The sequence below is a fragment of the Puntigrus tetrazona genome, chromosome 18, assembly GCF_018831695.1.
Source record: "Puntigrus tetrazona isolate hp1 chromosome 18, ASM1883169v1, whole genome shotgun sequence".
NCBI classification, from domain to species: Eukaryota; Metazoa; Chordata; class Actinopteri; order Cypriniformes; family Cyprinidae; genus Puntigrus; species Puntigrus tetrazona.
The window spans coordinates 1,507,211-1,530,873 of record NC_056716.1 but is presented as its reverse complement, the minus strand read 5'-3'; the positions used below and the strand labels follow the sequence as shown (position 1 = coordinate 1,530,873).

Below are 23,663 nucleotides of genomic sequence, written 5' to 3'. Positions count from 1 at the left end.
TAAGTATCCTCTTCATAACAATTTTGTTGCTAATTAGATTTATTAATTGCTGTTTCTAATTCACAGAAAATTAAATTCAGAAAATTAAGTCAGATTTATTTATTTGTAATTGCAGTGCCTTGAGTTTCTGTGTAATCTTTACCATTTTAATCCTTCTCAGGTCGGTCGTACATATTAGGAATTTGTTTTTTTTTAGTTTTTTCCTTTTTTGTCTTTTAACCGGTGGATGGCAGTATTGTTAAAGTAACGCATTAATGCACCGTGACAGTAATGGCATCAGGTCAAGCTCTTATGAATTTACACTCATAGAAAGTTACAAGAGTACGTGAAGTGTGTCGAAACGGTACGTGGAGAAAAAAAATGGGTAGACTCTTTAATGAAAATGTGTTTGGTATTAAGAGTTACATAACTTTAATGTTCATCATGCAGATTAAGCCCGTGTGTGAGAGAGAGAAGCATAAAATAGATTTTTATTACCATATTTCCGTTCCATAAAGCTATAAAACACAAAACTCAGCACATGGTTTAGGATGTGGTAGAATGAGTTTCTTTGGACAATAAAAGTTAGGACGATAAAAAGGGAGGAAACATGGTACTTTCCCCATATGTCATAAATTGCAATAAAACTGACAGAACCATACTGAAAACATTATTTGAAGGATATCCTTTCAATTTATAAATTATTTCTTTTTTTGTATTAAGCAGTGACAATAACTAGCGGTTGTGTCAGAGCTCTGCCTTTTGGCGGAAACTGCGGTCGCCGTGGTAACCGACAGGGCGGTAAAGGGTTAAAGAGGGGTGTCTGTGCCGCCTTGGTCTTTTTGTTCAGTCTCTAGCACGACAACGAACTTATTGACAGCTGCTCAACGGGATCTTGACACAAAAGAGGTAAGTGATTTTCTAAATTGTTAGTACAGAAAGTATTAGAACTGATTGAATTGCCTGCTGGCCTGAAGTAGCGGAAATAAATTAATCTACTTTTTTTTTTTTAGTAAACGAGGTCTTGAGGAGCTCTGTAACTTATTCGCGTTTTCTGCCGTGTTAAACAAGTTGTGTGCCGTTTCAGGCGCGTTTTTGTTCTTTGTGTACAGTTTTTAAACGTTCGCTGATGTGGCACTGGCGGCTTGTGTCGCTCTCGCCGCGTTCCTGTGAACAATCGCAAACAGATGAATTTGACGCGAGTTAACCCTCGGGTTGACGCGCGCGTCGACGCGTCGCAGCTGCGCTTCGCTCGTTTTAATGTTGAGCGGGCTCGTGCAGAAACTCGGAAGTCCGTGTCGATCAACAAGTGATCTGCGGTGAAACGCTCAGCTTAAAAAGGAGGATTTGAGTGGTCGCGTGGAGTTTAGGCACGACTCTTTGTATTAGCTTTGTACGTTCCCGCGGTCCTGGAGCACCTGTAAATATGAGGGGACTTTAAATTGGGATTTTTTTTAAAAAGCACGGACGTGTCATAAAATGTAATTCAAGAAAAAAAAAGCGTGGAAAGTCATGTAAACAAAACTGGTTTATAACTGGTCACATGTAATCTGGATTACGTAATTTTTTTTTTACTCGTAATTCATACATTCCCAACTTTTTTTTTGTTGTTGCTGTTGTTGTCTGAACTTAATATAATTCACCTAATATATTTATTTGAAATACCCCTAAGTTTTTGGAAAATAAACAATTGAATAATTAAATTTACATTTGCGTGTTCACAGTTCTGTGAAGTTTGTCAAATAACATGGGGGGAAGCTATTATTATTTAATTTTAGCGTGCGTTTTATTTTAATTAATTGATGTTTTAAATTTGTCTAATTTTATTGAACTTTTTTTTTACTAAACTTTAAAAAAAAAACAAATTAACCTGTGGTTACTTTAAACAAATTAGGTCAAGGGTAACCTAAAAATAATCAAAAAGTGTCTGTATTTCTTTAATTTGTGTTGGAATGAGAGAGCGAGCTAGTTCATTCTCAGTATTTCTACAGGGGGCGCAATAGTGCATTAGCGTAAATGTTTTTATGGTCAATTTTCTAAAGTACCGTTAAATTTTAACAATCTGTAAACTTAAAAAAGATCTTACCAAACAAGTACATTAAAACCAGTATATTTATTTCAAATGACCTCAGTAAAATCTTGTTTAACGGCTCAGACATTTAACGCAAAGCCAGAAACATTATGCAAGTACTGCTTGGCCAACTTAATATATACATGATGTGCATATGATTCATTCAAGTCTTGCTGGAAGGACTGAATTTATGAGTTGAATCCACCACCAATTTTCAAGTTGGGGCTGTGTCGTTGTCTATATTGACAGTAAATGCAAGTTATTTTTCCAAAATATAAGTGTTGTAAAATTACAGTTTATATGTTGATTCAGTTTACCAAGCATATATTGAACATTTTGAGTTTTAAAATCATAAAAAATTGTATCGGCGAGAAAAGATATCGCCGTCTTGCGGCGAAGTGATTTCGTCCCAACTCCCAATGTCCTAGAAGGTACCAGTATGTAAGGAGACGTTAGTGTGCCATTAAACAGGATGTGTTATTATTCAGGTAAGTTGCTATGAACGTATTGACTTTTGGAAACCTGTTTGGCGAGATTCGCTTCGAATTGTAAACGTAAATAACATTTGATAAACGCATTTAAGGATATTAGGGTCCCTGGTCTGCTTTCAGGACTGCAGCATCTGTCTGTAATGAGAGCACAGATGTGGAAATGGGTCAGAACTGAGTTGGGGCTGAGCAGTGGATGCTTTTTTAGGTCCATAAAAGGTTAAGGGCTGGCAGACCTCCCAGGACGCGTCTCTGACTGGAATTAGCCCACAGAGAGAGAGAGAGAGAGAGAGGGCCGGGATACAGATGTTCCCCTTCTTTTACTTTGACTTTTCCTAGTTGGAAAACTCCTGCTTTAGGAGCCAGCTAAATATGGGATGCCACTATGTGTTCGAGAGCCGCTTTGCCAAGACGGGCCTGCAGCAGAAACGTAATGGGCAGCTCTGTTTCATAAGGGAAATTTAGGTTTGGGGGCTTTCTAAAAAAAGATTTTATGAGAAGCTGCATTCCTTGTTGTGACTTGGCTTTCCTACATCGGTACGCATTGCATTTTGTGTCTCATTCGGTTAACTTTCAGTTTCGTATTTCGTATCACACGGTCGCGGCCAAAAATATAGACGCCCTTGGTAAATATGTTCAAAGACGACTGTGAAAATGAATCTGCATTGTTAATCCTTTGGAGCTTGTATTAAAAAAAAAAAAACTTTTATTGGATAATAGGAATTAAAATGGGGGGGAAATATCATTGAGAGAAATTTTTTCGTCCAACGCACACCGGAGACAGTTATAGAAGTTAAAATGTAATACGTTTCTGAAGTGTATTCACAATTTTGAGCGCTCCGGGGTGATTATGAACGTGAAATTGCCAAGCCACGGCTTCCTGTTTTTACAGAAATATAAATAGGAGGGAAAACAAAACCCAAATTCCCTTAATCATCCATCACACTGATAAAAACCGGAAGAATACATTACTGATATGCAGCCAAAAGATAACTGAGCTTCACAAATTAGCCAGGTGGCTTTAAGAAAAGAGCTGGAGCAGTGAAAAATTCCCGTTTCCATCGTCATAAAGAATTTCCAATCTGCATAAAATGTTACGAAGCTGCCTGAAAGAGGACGCGTCCGTATCGTCCTAATTCATGATATGAAGGAGAGTTTGAGTGGCTGAAGACTCTCCCAGGAACGCAGCTGGAAAATTTGCAGAGAATGGTTGTGTCTTGGGGTCAGAAAACCTTGAAGAATTGTCAAACAGCTCCTACATCACCACATGTTGTTTGAGAGGGTTTCAAGAAATGTTCTCCTAGCTCACCCAAAAACAAACTCCCAGCATATCCAGCTGTCGGACACAACTGGAACTTCGTATGGGACCGGCTTCTGTGGTAAGATGAAACTATAACGTGTGCTTTTTAGCAGCAAACGCTCAAAGATGGGTTTGGTGAACACGGGGGTAAAAAGTACCCCAAGCGTACAATTAAATATACTGCTGTATGTTTGATGTTGTGGACCTATATTTGCTGGAGGTCCTTTTTCTAGACACGTGGCATCGTGGATTCTATCAAATACGTTATATGTATTAATAAGTTATCTTATATTGGGCCATGTTTTCAACCGTACAATAATCCAAAGCTAAACCTAGACTAGGCTAGTCTTACAAATGACTCTTCTGATGTGGTCATACTTTTGTAAGTTGGTTATAGAAGTAGTTTGATCTGGAAAAATAAGACCCTTACCCTAAGCTAAGACTAGTTCCTACAACACAATCTTTAGCTATAGTGGCTAAATTCATGCATCTGGTCTTTGATTACATATTTTGCTATCCTACCAAACATCATTGTTCTGGGATAAATCAGCTTGTTGTATGCGTGTAAAGTGGTACCGTACTTCTATCAGCTTAAGGAGTCAAAATAGTGCCAGGAATTCCTCTGTTACACGCACCGAGACCTTTCCGCTCGATGTGCACCAAGGTTCAGATAGCAGTGTTTATACTAATTCAATGAACTGCACAAACAGAACAATCATTTAAGATTGTTGTCACTTTTTTTTCAATCGCGTTGGCTCTAACCTGAGTTTGGTTTGATTTTGGTTTCTGAAGCACACTCTCAGACAGCGCTGGGTAGTAACTCATTACATGTGATCTGGATTACGTAATCAAATTACTAAAATGTACCGCTTGTTATTAGAGTCTTTATACTTTATAATGCTCATAATCCGATTAAAGACGTTGGTTGCGCAATGTCATTGTTCAGGGATTCCCAATGCAGGGATTCCCAAATATTTTTGTAAAATATTTACTTAATATCTCAGGAAATCCATGCTGCTACAATCTTTTAACAACACATTCACAGTTCAGAGAATATAAATATTTCTAGATATAGGTTTAAGAGTTAAATGAATGTTGTTGTTTAATGAATTACTTCATCAGTAATAGTTCACAATTTAGAAGTAGTTGAGTAGCCTACATATTGGGGTCTGAAATGTATAAATGTTTAATTTTTTTTTTTTTAAAAGGTACTCTGGGTTTAAATTTCGGTGCAGGATTGTTGAAAAAAAAAATGTTGAGAGGCATTTTGTTTTTGTGTAGAATGATGGAGGCTAACAAGCACGTGTTGACAAACAGCATAAAGTGTTGTTGATCTAGTGTATAATTGTTTCCCCCTTTGACTGTAGTGCTTGTGATGTGGCTGCTGAAGACCCGGCTCTCATTGAGCTATAGCTTGACCTTTCTCTCGGCGGAGGGGTGAGAGGGGGAGACTCATGGGTAACTGGGGCGTGAGACCGTTTCCCATCTTAAGTGGAACATTGACGCTGCCTCAATTATGGTTGCCATAGGAATGCCCTGAGAGTATGAAAGATGTCGTCTGGGGGGGAAATCATAGGGTTCTGTGACCCAGAAGGGCTGAATTATTTCTTGGCCCATAATTTGGGTCTTTCGGATCGGTCTAAAATTACTAACAAACTCAAGAAGCCGTACTTGGTAATGTTTGAACTTAATTTTTACGGTTGACTTTTGAACTTGAGATTGTAAGGAAAGACTTGAAATTCCTCTAGTTGTGTTAGGCGTGCTCTTGGCATTCGCCCAAAAGAGTGTATGATAATAGCATTTAATGTTTTTAACTTGATGGTGGTTAATTAGAGGTTATGCCTCCTCCTCCTCCTTTCCCCGAAGACAGCATTAATAATTTGGCTGCACCTCTTTTGAATCTGTTTTCTGTTGAGCACGTGTTTCAGACATTTAAATCAGTGGCTCCCACACTGGAGACAAACTTGTGCACCCATCCCCCCTGTAATTTCCTGTCTGCTATGTTGTCTCATTAAAAGTGCACTATAAATACTGGAAGTAGTATATATGTTTAGCACGTAGGTCCAAATCTAAATATAAAAAAGCTAAAAAAATATATATATTATTTTTCTTCCAAATTAAAAATATATTTATATTCTCACACGTACTCATCTTATTTTTTATATAGATCAATATATTATTAAACATTTGTTTTATGTATGTATTTATTTCTGTTTTGCCATGACACGCAGTGTCATTTGCGGTATTATTGGGCAAAAGCCAAAATACCCAGCATCATGATGTAGTAATGTGCAGGAAGTTCACTTGTGGTCTTTTTAAATCACCCGAATGAAAAGGCATTTCTATAATATTCAGTCTGCTGTATGACCCCACTCATTTCTTGGGGTCATTTCTGTAACAGTTCGGGCTCGGTAAGATTTTTATTTAATTTTTTTTTTTAAAGCTTTGAATTGTCCATTTATTTTTCTTCGTAAGTACATAGAAAAATCGTCTAAGCCTTTTAGATATGATATTATGGATTAGATGTGGATCTTTCAGCACCGACCGTTCAAAATGTAAGCGTACTGTTCTAATACTATAATGTCGGACAGTTCTCTTTTTTTTTTTTAGCATGTTTAACACCTCACACATGTGTAAAATGCTTACTGAAGTACTGTGAAGTGCTCTGTCTAATACATAAGTCAAAGAACGCTTGCTGGGGGAAGTCTATAGTGATTATCCTGGATTAAATTTCTGGTCACGTGATCTATAGTAAGTATGTAACATCAGCGGCGTAAAGCTTGCTTGGGTGTGTTCAGATGCCCCTTTGTGTTGCGCTAAAAAGCCTGGGATAGGACAGCTTTTGTCTATTGTACGGAACGGGGCAGCGTGCCATCATTGTATTATGGAGGGGATGTTGTGATTGACCAGAGAACGGCCGACATCTACACGGCTGACGGCGACCTGTAGAGATTAGTAAAGAACAGAGATGACAGGGTGGCAGCGCTACTTCCTGCAAGCCCGACGACACCATACACACAATCGCACACAGGCCAGTGTGTGTGACTGTGTGTGTTCATGTACTTTTTGCGGCTGAGGGTTTAAAAGCCAGTATGTTTTGCGGATGCGCGTCATGAAACTTCTGAACAGAAATCCTCTTGACACCTGATGAAACTTCACTTCCATTCGTACTTCCCCTTCTATAGTTATGCTCGTTTTCTTAGGCTGAATGGAGAAGAATAAAAAAGTCCACTTTTTTTTTTTTTTTTTTTTTCTCCATGGCTGTGAACGTGCTTACCATGGAAAGAGGGGAAATACATTGGCTTCGTTTTTCCCTGAACTCCCCTTTTGTAAATGAATAAAATACAGAAAAAGGCTGCATTCAGCGCAAAAAAAGAGGGAGTCTGGTTTATAGCTCTCTGGAGAGATGACGCCAAGTAAGCTTGCCTCTATCCTGATATTACTCCAGACTCTGTGTGTGTTTGAGAGAGAGAGAAGAAATACAGTCTAAGTGAGAAATGGATGTCATGCTCTTATGATTACATTTATTCCCAGTGTCTTCATTAAAAAGTTCTCAGAGGCTTTTAAAGAGCGCAGATATTGTAAGAGCCATTGGTTCTCAACTAGATTCCAAACTTGTATTTCTGTATTCTCATTTAAAAAAAAAGATATTTTGAAGAATGCTTGTAATCAAACAGTTGGCTTCCATAGTATTTTTTATTTTTTCCCTATATGTAAAAAAAAAAAAAAAAAAAAAAAAATGTAGATGATATTCCATAGTATTTTTTTTTTTCACGATTGGAAAAAGTCAGTGGGCACCAACAACTCTTTTTGTGTTTAACATATTAAAGAATCTTATAAGGGTTAGGCTTGGAACGACACGAGAGCAAACCAATCAGTAAAAAGTTAACAAAATGTCTTTTGAAATGTTAATATTTTGATGAATTACAGTAAACGCATTTACCTTTTTTTCTTCCCCTCAGTTTTAAAAGTTGACAAGCTTATTTATGACTAAGCCTTTACAGTAATCCCCCCTCCTCCACGCTTTAAAAAAAAAAACTTTTTAAACCACTGATACGAGTTATACTCACGATGAGATCTATCTCTTTAGAAAAAATAAATAAATCTTCCGACGATTTTATGCATTATTCACATGGGATTGTAGATATTTATGAGTAACGTCTTAAGGGAGTCTCGCCAGGACATTTTAAAGCGCTGACATCATGAAGTATTTCACAAAATCTCATTCAAAAATGTTCTTGGGTAATGAACCACAACCGAATAAAATGAATAATAATATTTAGATAATGTTGACAGTAATGTTACTTAATGCTTAATTAGCAGAGACCAACATCCCAGTTGATGACTCCCTCGTGAGTCACGTTGAACACATTTGCTTCGAGCAGTCACACCAGTCCTAATGATACCCTTCATGCGTCTTCCTTTTGACGCAAACAAGTAAACACTGCTGTGTTTTGCTCCGTTGGATTACATTGCTCAGGACAAAACTGTACTGCACTGTTCGAAAATTGTGGTTAGTAAGATTATTATTATTTAGTTAGTCTTGTTTTTGTGTTAATTCAGGAAGGATGCATTAAAGATGGTAAACATAGTAAAGATGTAATATATATTTAATTTATTAATGGAGCTGAAAATATTCACCCAGGCTGTAACATTATGATTTAACAGTAACAGCTGTGATTTATATAGCAAGTGTTTTTTTTGTGTGTCATCGAGTGCTTACTCATAATCACAATTAATAATGTGCTAAGAGAAGCTCTTTAGTTAATATGGTCACATCCAAAATGTGAGCTGCTCAGTGTCAGCATCGGTGTTGTACTTTGTGTCTGTCAGAGTTCTGATGAGATGTCCTCTCTTATTTACAGAGCAGCCATGGGGAAAGGATGCATTGCCGCCACTAAGTACTTCCTGTTCTTGTTCAACCTCCTCTTCTTCGTAAGTGTACACACTCCAGCACCTTTTTTCTGTGTCTCAGCAAAAACTAACATTGAGTTCAGCGCAGTAGCATTGGAGCTCATTAAGCCTGGTCTTCAGGTCTACTATGAGCTGACACAGGCCTGTAAGCACACTCTGTGCTTGTTAAAAACAAAGAAAATACTTTTTATACTGCTTTTTTTTTTTTTTTTTTTTTTTTTTTTTTTTATAAATGGAACAAAACATATTATAGTATCATCATGTTGTCGTGCATTAGGTATTAGTAGCAAACTACATTATTGGAATTAAAAAGATCTTTAAAGAAACCAGTAAAATGCTGTTTTACTGTAAAATGTTTTTTTTATTTACAATTATTTTAGACATTATTTCCTTTTAATACAACTATTCATGCATGAATAAAAAGTGGCTCAACAGTTAGTAAGAAGTAGCTAATCTTTTAGAACCAAAGGTTATGTATCCACTTAATAATTCACTTAATGAGTCAAAACATGGATACCCTTTTTTTGCCACAATTTGTGCATGGCATATGTGGACATGTAAATAAAAAAAATACATTATGGATCTATTTAGTATAGTACATCATATTAACTTTTTACATTATTTATTTATATGCATTTATTATTGGTCAAAAACCAAAATAAAGTGGGACGTAGGAAATCCCAGTTAGGAAATAGTTCACACTTAGTAAGGAAGCAGGCTTGCTCTGTTGCATTATTTTAGAAACTTTCAACTTGACCTGTTGTGTTTCTAATATAAAAGGTAAAAGGCTAATTAGAAAAGCATGTGTGTGTGTGTTTTTGTTTTTTTTCCTCCCCTCCCTTCTGAAGACCCTTTAATTGTACAGTAGCCTGCTGCTTTACTACTTCCCTGTAATATTGGTATAGAGGACAAGCCACATTCATCAGACTGATGCAGGACAACTGCCCCCTGACAAGAGGAAATTAAACTTCTCTGATCCAGTTCATTTAAAGGACACCTTGGATCCATTAGTTTTGATCTTTGGGGCTGGAGTGCATGAGAACTTGGTTCAGTTCCTGTCTAACTTTAGCAGTTATCTAGAGTATGTTAATGGCAGCAGCACAGTGCTGTTATCCACCGTCCAGTCACAGTTTAAACTAAGATCAGCTCTGAGGAACAAAACGGGTCAAGACGACCAACACGCATGCAGCATGTCCTTAACGTTGGTTCATGTCTGTTTCTTTTGTGTCTGTAGATTTTTGGAGCTGTAATCATGGGCTTTGGACTGTGGGTCATCCTGGATAACCAGAGTTTCATCACGGTTTTGCGTAAGTACAAAAACACCAACCTTATTTCCTGTTCTGCTGTACGTAATGGCGTCTCTGAGAGTACGTCTCATTAAAACGTCTTAAGCTGTTACATATCCAGGCTGCCATTGGTCTAAAATGGATTTTCATACAGCGCAATTTTCTCATAGTATTGTATCATTACTTCGCTGTTCACATAGTGCAACCATTCTCTCTCAAATTTAATTAATTTTAAATAAATTAAAAAAAAATTTATCATGAATATGATGACTGAAAAAAAACACTGTAATAATATTAACTGTTAAATATTACTGTTCTTACTATGTTTAATCAAATAAATGATTGGTGAGCATAAGGGCCCGCTAGAAGTTAATATTACTCATATTTACTTCTTTACTAGATTGATACCGTAATATTGGTGTGAAAGATAATGTTTAAAGAAGTATTTCATTTGCAATATGTCTGCTGTTACTTCAGCGAATATTCCGTATCATAGCAACCACAGCAGCTGAGCATTTTCAGCTAACAAAAAAAACCCCGCTTTGAAGGCCTTTCAAAAACATTTCAAATTAATTTGAAATTACGATTCTTAAATCGTTAACCGTCATTAGTGAGTCAGACAGAAGGACATCTATATAGAGCATTATCATTGAGTCAGAGCAGTATGTTGCTGATTACACATTTTTCCATCCTCTTGAGTTCATAGTGGTGTTTATGTGATGTACATGGGAATGCACAGTGAAAGCAGCTGCTTTGGCGTGGGGAATTTTCTTTTTTTTTGCCATTTAACCAAGTTTTCCACAAACCCCCTCCTATGCCGTGTTTATACACGCACACATGCGCTCGCACGGATGTCAAGTAAACCATCTGACGCTCGTCTCAGAGGGTTGAAACGCGGATCGAAAGCAAAATAAGGGAAGACAGAAATGTTAAATGAATGACACAAAAAAGCCAAACAGAGATTAACTGTACATGATTTATGAAGAATCCTACTCGTACCCATACTGCCTCTGTCTGGACAGATAAAGCCACAGAGACTCCGCGCGGAAAGAGAGTGGAGCAGGAAAACCAGGGTGGAAAACCGGCGTAAATCCTCTTTATTCGTTATTTAATGCTTCCAAACTGTTCTGCTCGGATTTGGCACTGAACTAAACTTTACTCAGTGGGGGTAGTTGATCCGCAAACAAAAATTCTCATTTACTCGACCTCAAACCATTGTGACTTTCTTTTTTGGAATGCAAGTAAAGTATATTTACTTGCTTATTTGGCAAAGAGGAATATAGAGAAAAACGTTGAGTAAATAATTAAAACGCTTTGAAATGTTTCAGATATTTTAGATTCGAAATTTTATTACCTCATTAAATGTAAAACTTCCACGAAGAAATGCATTTCCTGGCAAGCAGCTTTGAGCCCGTATAAACGAGATGAACATTTTGAGGGATAACGTACAGTTGCATCCTCTATTCTACAGTGCTTCACCGTAACGATATTAAATATTGAGAAAAAAACGTTTTAAAATCGTACTCGTTTATCATATCCATTACATTGTACAAAATCATTTTAGCAACAGCATTTTGCCGAGACAAACACTTCCAACAATATTGCTGTATGCGTACTGTTAACACTGTCACGACTGACCAATCAGATTCAGAGATGGATACGTTTTATGCATTTTATTTTTATAATTGAAAAATCTGTGCTTTAGTTTAAAGTCTCTCTCGCACCATTCGCCGAAGATTGCAGTCCAGTGTTTGAAAATAGACATTAAACTTCAATATTTTCATAAGGCCAAACCACCAAACCAATTCCCTCAGTCAAGACCACCGTTTAGAGAAGTCTATATATAGCACATGCTTGGTTAAATTTCTGCAGGGGAATATTTGTGAAGTTGACCAGCACGAAGACAGTTTGTCGGTATTTCCCCCCCCTCTCGTATTTCACATCTGCCCCCTGTTTATCCGTTCAAGCGTTTCCAGATATCGCAGCGCTGGAGTCTCTGTTATCGTGATCATTTTAGAAACATTGTTTTTTTTCTCAGATTCGACTGTTCCTCTGGAGATAGCAGAGAATATCTTAGGATATCCTCGTACGTGGAGACCCTCACCTTTGCCCTCGTCTTTTTGCTAGCGTGGGGTCCAGCAGGCCTGTGTTTTACTGTGAGGGTCCCGTCACGGTCGCTCTCACGCGGCGCTGCGCAAGGAGCTTGTTTGTTGACTTTGTTAGTCTGTGGTTTAGGGCCCTATTGAGCTTGAAAATAACGGGAAGGTGTGTTCTCTGATCTCTGCTTTTATTCCTTCCCTTCCTCCCAGGTTGTTTTTTAATAGACTTCCACACAACTGCACGGCTATAAAAAGGGAGTCTTAGTTTTCTGTTGTGATCTCATCCCTATTCTTTACATAAAGAATATACTTCCTTTTTAAACGGCACGCAATAGTTATACAACTGAACACCTAGAACGTGTTACAACTTGTAACGAGTGTTTGGTTGTTTGCTGGTATGTTAAACTATATGCAGGGTCCTAAAGTTGATTCTGAACGCGTTCTTACTCTCTAAATATTAATCATTAAATAAAATATCTAATTCTTTGGTGTTTTTTCCCCTTTGGTAGCATATAAACGGTGTTTGAAAGGTCAAAGCAAATGGTTTAGCTGATGGTATAAAATCATATCCCCTCGGAGGTTATTTTTCTGCTGGTGGGGCTGTTGCGACTGTATTTTTGCAGATGTAGAGGGGTGTTTGCAACAGTACCTTGAGAATATCATAGCAACTCCTTTATGAGCAAACACACAGCGAGGTTGTGGAAAATTTTAAATGTACCCTCAGACAGATGTTATGCTTTGGGCAGGAAGCATATGTTTTGAAATGTGACGCAGATTTCTTGCTTGAGTTGAGAGGTAATCTACCGACCATTTATTATCATCAGTTTATTAAACAAAATGGTTATCCGTCACAGTTATGCTTTTAAGGTCGTACCAGGGTAAAATAACCTCATGGTTTTGGGAACTTGTTTGTTTTAGATGAAGTTATGTACTGACAGACTGAATATTGGAAGAAAGGCTGTTCATTTTCTGCTGTTAGGGCTATCAATTAATAACATTTAATAACAAATAAAAAATTATATTAAAAAAAAAAAAAAAAAAAAAAATATATATATATATATATATATATATATATATATATATATATATATATATATATATATATATATATATATATATATATATATATATATATATATATATATATATATATATATATATATATATATATATATATATATATATATATATATATATATATATATATATATATATATATATATATATATATATATATATATATATATATATATATATATATATATATATATATATATATATATATATATATATATATATATATATATATATATATATATATATATATATATATATATATATATATATATATATATATATATGTGTATATGTATATATATATATATATATATATATATATATATATATATATATATATGTATATGTATATATATATATATATATATATATATATATATATATATATATATATGTATATGTATGTGTATATATATATATATATATATATATATATATATATATATATATATATATATATATATATATATATATATATATATATATATATATACACACACTGCCTGATGTGACTTGATTTATTAATTTAATGTACGCTTAAATCTTTTAAGACATCACTAACAGGTAAAATATGATTATGCAGTCATATATTATCGATATAAAACAAATAATTGCATTAAATGCAGTATGACAGCTTTACTTTCTACACACATTAGAAATATGGCTTTTCTTTAAGGATCATGTGGTTAAAGAGGACTTGATGGTTCTTTAGAGCCACAAGCCACATCTCTTTGTATCCTTTATATATTAAAGAATCTTAAAGAACAAATACAAGCAGCCAAACTCATTTCTGCTGTCAACTACAGAAGGCTCATGCACTCATTGTACGTTTTGCGCAGACTATACTTTTCAATCTCTTGACTGCTAGTTTCAGATTTTTTAATTACCCAAGCACTACTGATTTGTGTGAAGTTAAGGGTAGCATAACAACCTGTTAGCCACGTAAGCAGCACACTGAAAGCTTTGCAAATACACACAAAATACTTCATACTACTAGGTTACACGGATTTAAATATTGATAAGGTATTTTAATAAGTGAATTGCCATGACATTTTTAATCTATTTTTAATTACGACACCAGCAGCATTAGCCAGCATTGTTTAAGAGATTTTGCACACATCTGAAACTGAGCTGCAAGACTGTAGCTGCAGAGAAGAGAGAAACGAGTGCTGAAAAGCTGCCATGAACCCTCCCCTTTCTCACACGTTCGGTTTCATTTTTAGCATCACTTCAACTTAAAATGGTAGCTAATGAGGTTTTGATTGTTGTTACATCACCTAAAGAGTAGTGATCTTGATCCTGAAAGTGAAAGTTGTTTGTTTGGTGCTTTCTATTATAATTTCTATGACTATTGTTGTTAATGCAGATGAGTCCTCAACAACATTGAAAGTTGGTGCCTACATCTTGATTGGGATTGGATCTCTGTCCATGCTTATGGGCTTCCTGGGCTGCATTGGTGCCATTTATGAGGTCCGCTGCCTGCTTGGACTGGTAAGAGATGGAAATTAATTTTAATTTATTTTTATTATTATTTATATTTTTACAGACTTAAGCAAAGCCAGCATGTTTTAGTCTCTGGGATGTTATAATTTTTATTTTATTATTTTAGGATATATTTTATATAGTGTTTTTTTGTTGTTGTTTTTTTATCTTTACATACATAATGCATATACATAATATCGCTACTGACTACATCAAAACCAGCATGTTTTGTGTGTCTATTTTTTTTCTTACTGGGCATTTATTATAATATAACTACATAAAAGCTAAATCATTCTGGTCTCTGGGCTATTAGTGTATATTATACTTTACTTTTGACCATATTCAGTTGTAGCAAAACATGCATTATGTGATGATTTTATTTAGGTTTGACACTTTCTATATTTTTTCAGCAGCGCTCCATTGAGCACTGGACCATTCACTGAAGCTGTCAGGCAGAGAGGTGCTGCTAGTAATCACGGTCACAACAAGCTCAGAATTATGCCAGCCTAGAGCGTCTGCTGAGGGAGCTTCAGAAAACCCTTCCCCATTAGCATGATAAAGAGTCCGTTTGAAATGGCTCTCTGAGGTTAATGCTGCTAGATTTACTGAGCTGGAGTGACAGGGATAAGCCAGTGAGATTTAGGGGATGTCCGTGCAAGAACTGGGGGCCATATTAGTACCCGCTAGATCACTGGATAAGCTTAGCAGTCAGCAAGGGTCTTTCCTAAACTGTTTGACCCATTTAATAGTTAACTAGCTGTCACACTTTTTTTTTTTTCATGTGTTTTGTATAGTGAAGCATTTTTGAAAGTTTGTTAATATGTCCAATAAACGTGATCTTTGTTTTTGTCTGGATTTATGACTATAAGATATGTTAAAGTATATTTAAATCAAACTTTGATTATCTTTTTTTTTTTTTTTTTTTTTTTTTTTATGTCCAGTAATTGCCAGTGAACTGACTGTTCTGTCTTCTGTTTGCAGTACTTCACCTGCCTCCTCCTCATCCTCATTGCCCAGGTGACAGCTGCTGTCCTCATCTACTTCCAGAGAGACTTGGTAGGTGAAGATACCTCTGGAAGAAATTTTAATACCATTTATGGGCCATTTTAGTATTTATTAATATTTCAGGTTTTTTTGTAATTTTTATTATTGTATTTTAATTATTTATTTATTTTTTATAGCCCATTTTTTAAAAATGTATATTACTGGTCTATTATCTTATTAGCACATATATTTATAATGTAATTATAATTTTAATTATTCTTTACCAATTCATAACAATATAATACATTTATTTTTATTTAAGTGTCTTAAATAGCAGAAAATCTCATATATATATATATATATATATATATATATATATATATATATATATATATATATATATATATATATATATATATATATATATATATATATATATAACACACATCTCCTCACAAAGTCAAAACTGTAAGGTCTTACTATTTTGTGGTAAGAACCAAAAAAGAAGAAGCTGTTTAAAATTGGCTTTCCCAACAAAAGTTCGATGAGAGAACTTCTGTTCCGATTTTAGTTTATCTGAAACCGCCACTTTTAATACGTACATATTTAGTAGATTTCTCCTAAATGACTCGGAAGTGTTTTAATAGTAACATGTTTCACTCTAATGCTTTCATATCACGGCTTAGTTTAAAAAGGATGTTTCGTGCAACGCATTACAAGCTTGCAACACTTTTTCTAGTCAGCTGTTGTGACCGTTCTGTAATCTCTAAACCCCTTGGTTTGAACCCGTGGTGTTAGGTAGCAACAGCAAATGTGTCAGAGCAGGTGCAGAGCAGGTGGCCCACGGTGTAGAAATGGGATTTTAAATTAAGCAGCCGAAGGAAGATTTATTTCTTCCACTACCTCTTTTATACAAATGCAAGAAGTGATACTCCTTCACTTTCCGCTGCACAGCAGTCATCTTTGTGACTTTCAGATGGCGTGTTTCTGTGGTAGGTGACGTTTCCTTGAGTAACAAAACGGGTGTCAACTTTGATGTGGGAGATTTCTACAGCCCCCCCCGTTTCATCTGTAGTTCACAACAGCGCCCTCTCTAAGAACGAAATTGAAGTGCACGATTAAAAAAACCAAAAAACGACAGGAATTGCACTTCATCTCATCGGCCTCTCTGTGGTATTAGGAAGGATGCATACATCCTCTAATGCAGGAGTTTAACTCGCTTGTGCTTAGTCAGCCTATCTCAAACCAGTTTTAGTTAAGTAACCCCAGCCATAAGCTCAAGCTTAATGCTCAGCTTAACTTTGTTTGTGTGTTTGCAGCGTCTTTATTCTGTAGATACCTTACTTCAGTGTAGCGTGTCTGGTCTTCCTGTAGAGCAGGTAATTGGAGTCCGTGCCGGGGCATGCTCTGTTTTCTCCGTTCGCTTCACCACAGGGCATGCTGAGTGCTCTTCCCAGAACAGGGCGAGGTTCACAACAGTCTTTTACACCCTTCTGTGCATCGCTTGTGTTTTAGCCCCCTCGGCGCGGTGTACTCCAACAGCCCTCACAGACGCGCTTCAACAAGATGATGTTCACTAGAGCACTGTGCTGGTTTTGTCAGTTAAATGACAACCAGAAGGAGTTTAAATACTGTTACGCGAGGACACGTGGTCACAATGAGCGTAAAAACACTTGTAATAAATATGATAAATGCTTTCCTGTTTGTAAAAACCCCTCGAAAAAATGGTCCTGGTTTATTATTAAGAAGCAAAACTATTTTCGATAGCAGGAAAGGTTTCTTGAGCATATTAGAGTGATATTTGTAAGATCATGTGACACTGAAGACTGGAGTTGTGGAGGCCGAATTGACAGCACGGCAATGAATTGCATATTAAAAGAAATATTTAATATTTGTGCATTGAAAACATTTAGATAAGAAAATTGAAAACAGATTTTAAATAGAAAAGTAATACTGCGAAATACATCATTTCAGTGTTTTTGAAGTCATTAACACTAACAAAGATGAATATTGTAAATGGTTCATAACATGAAATGCATCATCAAATGTTTAATGTTAGCAAAAATGAGACTACACTAAAATGAACACGTGCTATAAATTGATCAACGCTGTAGAAGATTATGCTAAAATGTGTGTGTTTTAAGCATTAAAGTATGTTTATAGTTGTTGAAGTATCAGGTGTGTTTGTTCAGTTGACAAGAAAGCGGCATGAAAATCCCAGATACATCCTAACATGTCTCCATGCGTTTATTTTTAGCTGAAACAAGAGATGTCCACTATTGTGAACAAAGTTCTGGTGAACTACACCGGTCATAACAAGACATCTGAGCATGCCTGGGACTACCTCCAGAGAACGGTGAGCTTTTCCTTCAGCTATTGTCTGCCATTTCCTCCCTCTGCCTTTTTCCATCATTCCCGCAGTCTCTTACAATACTTCAGCTTACAGTAATGTCTATAGCACATCTTGGAAATGACAGATGATAATATTTTAGGACTGTTCTCGTAATTTTTTTTCTTTCTCTCGTTTAACAAGCAGCTTTTGTTCATTTAGGAAAATCTTTTTCATTTAGGAAACAGTGTAAATTTTTATGATGATACTGTAACTTTTTTTTTTTTTTTTTCCCGCTCACAGATGAAGTGCTGTGGTTGGACAGGACCGTCTAACTGGACGGAGAATCTGGTGATAAAGGGTCTAAAGAACAATTCTCAGATCTATCCGTGTTCCTGCAGAAATGAATCCCTCGGTGGCACAGATATAAAAGAAACCGGCCTGTGTCAAGCTCTGTCTCCTGATTGGCCGGTCTTCACTATGGTACACACATACAGCACACTATACTATGTACATGTATGCTCCACGCTCACATATTAAATGATAGTTCACCCAAATATGAATGATGTGTGATTGATGCTATCCAAAGAATTTTGATCATTTGTTTCAATTCAAGAAAAAGAATTGCGCATATTCATGTTCCATAGAGTGAAGAACAATACACTTGAGCCTGGAATTTGTGTTACATCTCTCCATCTGTGCTGCTTTCTCTCTCTCCATCCATTTGCTTTCAGTACAACATATGGATTTCCTTTGTGGGCTGCATATCAGCTTTTCTCAGCCTGCTAACCATTCACTCTGTGCCAGTATTTCTGAGTCCCCATCCAGGCATTTGGCACTTCCATTAATAATGAATTGATTCAGGAGTATGGCACAGGTGGCGCTTCTGCTCATTAGGTCTCAAATTCCAGGCAATTTTTTTTTGCATACCTTCGTATTTGCATATAAACTAGACCATAGACGGTTACGTTTAAAGGGCAACGCTAAATACTTTCCCGTAACGCCAGCACTGGAAAATCTGGAAACCGTAACATATTTGTAGGATATACCCAGTCCTGTTGTTTGAATAAGCGAACAAAGAATTTACTGTAAATCAAAATGTTTCCTTTAAACTAGACCAAAAACTTTCACTTTCTCTCCTCCTCGGCTTGTTCTGTTTGTCTCTTCTGATGTTATCTTTGGGCAGCTTTGTTCAGGATGATTTCCAAACCCTGCATATCTTTTCATTTTTATTATTTCTCCCCAGTTGTGCTGTTTTTTTTCACTTGTCTCCCTTCCCTGTGTCCAGGGCTGTATATCCAGCGTGGAGGACTGGCTCCTAAGGAACTGTGGAGTTATTCTGGGAGTCTGTGTTGGAATAGCAGTGATCGAGGTAAAGCTGTCCTTTTAATATCTGCTCCAAGTTTATGGCCCTTCCCTTCTAATGAACAAAAAAGACGTGTCGAAATAACAGAAATTAAATGTCATTTCTATAACTATTGGAAAAAGTTTTAGCATAACTTTTTTTTTTTTATATTCAACTATATTCATTTTGAGTTTAATTTAAATAAAGTTTTTTTTAATCCGCATTTGTATTGCCTTTTTTGATTTTATAGTTACAAGTTTTCCATTTGAATACATTTAAACTATTTTTTATTTAATTTTTTTCCTGTGATGGCACAGCTGAATTAGAAATCTTCAGTGTCACATGACCCTTCAGAAATCATTTTAATATGATGAATTAATTGAGTTGAGCATTATCATGTTTGTGGAAATATAGTAAGTTCAAACAAGCAGCATCTATTTTAAATAAATCTTTTTGAATAATTTGTGAAACGATATAAATGTCACTTATTTAAAACGAAGAACTGTGTATATTTATTATGTACGGTGTATTTATAAAGAGGCACATTTTGACAACATCTACTTGTATTTATATTCATATAATTTGTTATAAATAAATAGATTGAATATATAAACAACATTCTTTTTAAATTGTATACATGCATGTCCATATATATATATATATATTAATTGTTGCCCAGTGCTAATCATATTCAATTTAAAAGGGAAAAAAGTTATTTCGTTTTGAGTTACATTTTAGGTATTAATTATTGTATTAAATTTACTATAAATGTAGCTTTATCAATAACATATGTTACAAAATACTATAGTGTGTGTTTTGTGTGAGAGAGGTGGGGAACCAGATTACGATCAGTGTCTCCTCTGCTTACTTCAGCTTTTAGGGATGATCCTGTCCATGTGCCTCTGCAAAAGTGTCCAACAGGAGGATTACACCAAAGTACCCAAATACTGAGAGCCAGCCCCCCTCCAGTGACTCACTCAGCGTTACAGCCCCTCCACAACTGGAACGAAGCACACCAGACGACATCCCCTCACCCACACACACACATTCTTCACTTTATCACCCCCTTGTTTTCCGTTGAGAACTCTTTATCCGTTTCTTTCAAACAAACTAGTGATCTTTTTCTTGTTAGTGCTCTGTCGGGTCTAAATACCTTTATATTTGGTTTCTCACGTGTGTGTGTGTGTGTGTAGACTCGCACACTGTACGCCGACTGTTGCATTTATGGTTTTCATTGTTAGTCGAATCTGAGAGCACTTTAGTGAATAGAGAGTTTGAAATGGGGAAAGAGCTATTAGCTACTTTTTAAAATATTTTTATAATCTAGAGGGGAAAATCAACTTTTTTTTTCTTTTTTTTTACCTAATATATCTGTTTTTTTGTTTTTTTTGCGCTGTGTACTTTCAATTCAGTTGTGTGTGTGTATATAAATAAGTTTGACACACTTCAGTGAGGTTTATTCTTACTGAGTAACTACATCCTAGTTAAGGCAGCACTTAATGATGGTTTTTCTGCATGTAAAGCAAAGTGTTATTAGCTGGGGCTGGGTCAGGTGCGGCGTGGGTAAAGATGGCTGCGGTTGAGGGCAAATGACAAGTCTGAAGGCTAGAATGGCGTAGTTTAGCGTTTCTTGTGGTTCACGTGCGAGCCGGCCCACATCGCTCTGTGGATCAGGGTGTGTATGTGGATTTAGGTCGGCCTCGTATCCCACAGATCCTTGCTGTGCTGGTGTGGGTAAAACAGCATGAGCCACGGACCCTGTAACATCCGTCTTCCTGTTAATGACCCTTTTCAGCTCGACCAAAACAGGTCTGCGTCGCATGAGAGACTTTTTAATCTTCGTTTCTTCTTTTTAATGTTATTGTCTATGATTTTTATTTCACGTAAAGCTGATCAGCTTTTTGAGTTTAATAATGTTCTACTTCCGTCTTTTTTAAATCTACCGTTTGTATTGTAATGTGATGGACACAGAAATTAGTCATTTCACATTTCAGGATTTATTCATTCTTTTCATGGTCTCTTTTTGTGTGTGTGTGTGTGTGTGTGTGTATTTTGTCAAGAATCTGTCTCCTAGAACTTTATAGATTAGATACTGAAAACTTTTTTTTTTTTTTTTTTTTTTTTTTTTTTTTTCCCCTCAGACGTTGACCAATATTTGAATAACTGTGTGTTCAAGTTAAAGTGAAGATGAAGGGCTTTTTTTCTACATTTCTTATATAAGCTTTTCTGTTTAACTGGGAAGCCATGTTTATGTAGTTTCTTTTATTTTTCCAGCGACTCGAGTAGTACAAAACGTGTCTATGTCTATGCAATAGTTATAAATTTCAATTAAAAGAAAACTGAAACAGTATTTGTGATTTTTTTTTTTTTTTTTTTTTTTTTTTCAACATTCTCCCAGAGATTATTCATTAAATAGTACATTGTAATGTTGTGCTAATATTTTTGCATTTATTTTTCTATAAATGTAAACGATTAAATGTATATTGCTGAAGGTTTATATACCACAGGAAGCGTATATAACTTTATTAGCGCAATTCTTTCAGTTAAGACTGCATTGGTCGTTGTAACCAGAGGAGGGCGCTATTGTTTAACATGAGATCTAACGAGATTTAGTCCTACTGAAACCCCAGTTAGAGAATGGCGTTTAGAAGGCACTGGTGCAGTACATGTTAATATTCAGCTTGTATCATATTCATCCTGTTTCATGTCGAAAAGGGCAACAAGAAGTTTTACATTTCATCATTCTTATCTTTTATCGCAAAAAAAAAAAAAATTAATAGTCACAGACAACATACGGAATCTTTAATTGCTCTTATGTATTTATAATTAAAGCGCTATGCATAATGAATGTTATTTGTGGCTAATGAGATATTCTCATATCCCCACAAGAGGTCTATCGTTATTCTCGCCGAGGTCCGGTTGTCTGTTCTAACGGCGGGAAAGAACGTGACGCGGAAGGACGATGAAAATCTTGAAAATGCCTCGAACGAGCCTCTGCGGTCCCCCTGAGAGAAAGGAAGAAACCGCCATGCTGTCCGTCGTGGAGGACGAGCGACCTCGGGACCGCTGCCAGGAAATCCGCCTCTGTACTTACTCTCACTGTATTTAAACGAGAGCTGGTGGTTTGCATATGATCTAAATTCATGACCCAAATTCAGTTATTCACTTCCATACCTAATAAATAATTTATTTTTTTCTTCCTCAACCGCATGCAAATCCGCATTGCTTTTTTCGAACTAGTGTTTTGTAGATTCAGGGGTTGTTCCATATAGGACGTAGGTATGTGAATGTGTTTTAATCTAATACGGTGTCATTTCAGTCATTAGTTATGAAACTCCCAAATGTGTGATGAATAGAAATGGAAAGTAACTGCTTTGACTCGTCAGCAGCAGAATATGAAAGTTGGCTCATAAATGGCATGTTGCATCCTCTTCATGTGCTTTCCTGGAAATGGTTGTACTCATCCACAGCATCCACCTGAGGGCCTCTTCCTCATCCTGCTGGAACGCCCCTGCTGGACTTCCTGTTTTTGGCTGCTGGCTCACTGGCACACCGACTCTCATTGTATGTAGAGCTAGAGTCAGCGACCGTGATATTTGGGATCATATGGGCACTTTGTAACGCACGGTTGATCATTTCCCTTTCGGTATGGGTTTGGGCCAAATTCACAATTTGAGCAAAATTGGCTTACTGTGAGCTAAACTTGTAATGGTATCGCAATATGCACAACATTCACTGACTTTACATCAGTAAAAATATTAATAGTGATTGATATCGTCCAGCCTTGAACCATGTCAGCAGAAGTGGGTTTTAATTTTCTCAAATACAGGCCGCAGCCGCCTTGCATTTTATTATTCAAGGTTCAGATAAAAAAAAAAAAAAAAAAGATTTTATAATGTTCTACTGATGGAAAAAAAAAGAAAAAAAGTCACCTACATCTCGGATGGCTTGAGTAAAATTAACAGCAAATTGTAACTTTTGGGTGAACTGTACATTTATTATTACCTGTCAGTTAAGATATTTAATATTTATTCAGTTGCTTTAGGTTTTAATTAATGTTGAAAACTATTTTAAACTGTTTGAATTATGTAGAGAATGTTGGTATGGCATGTTTACAACAATGTGATAGCACAGCACTTTTAGTTCTAAAGTGCTGTGAAGTGAAATTATAGTTTTAAATGCACCATAGCAACGTTCTCTATGTAATTACCACATTGGAAATAATTTCTAGTAACTAGTATGTGATTTGATTTTGTATTTAGAAGTGATTTCTTAAGCGATTATAATATAATGTAATATAATTTCAAGA

At 36.0% G+C, this 23,663-nt stretch overlaps 1 protein-coding gene across 1 annotated transcript; it reads left to right on the top strand.

Moving 5' to 3' along the window:
• Positions 1-740: 740 nt before the first annotated feature.
• Positions 741-21,704, top strand: cd82b (CD82 molecule b). The gene is made up of 9 exons (XM_043216695.1): positions 741-888; positions 8,704-8,773; positions 9,987-10,059; positions 14,581-14,705; positions 15,678-15,752; positions 17,938-18,036; positions 18,313-18,492; positions 19,298-19,381; positions 20,228-21,704. The coding sequence occupies exons 2-9, from the start codon at positions 8,711-8,713 to the stop codon at positions 20,303-20,305; spliced, it is 777 nt and encodes a 258-aa protein (XP_043072630.1). The 5' UTR covers positions 741-888; positions 8,704-8,710; the 3' UTR covers positions 20,306-21,704.
• Positions 21,705-23,663: the final 1,959 nt, after the last annotated feature.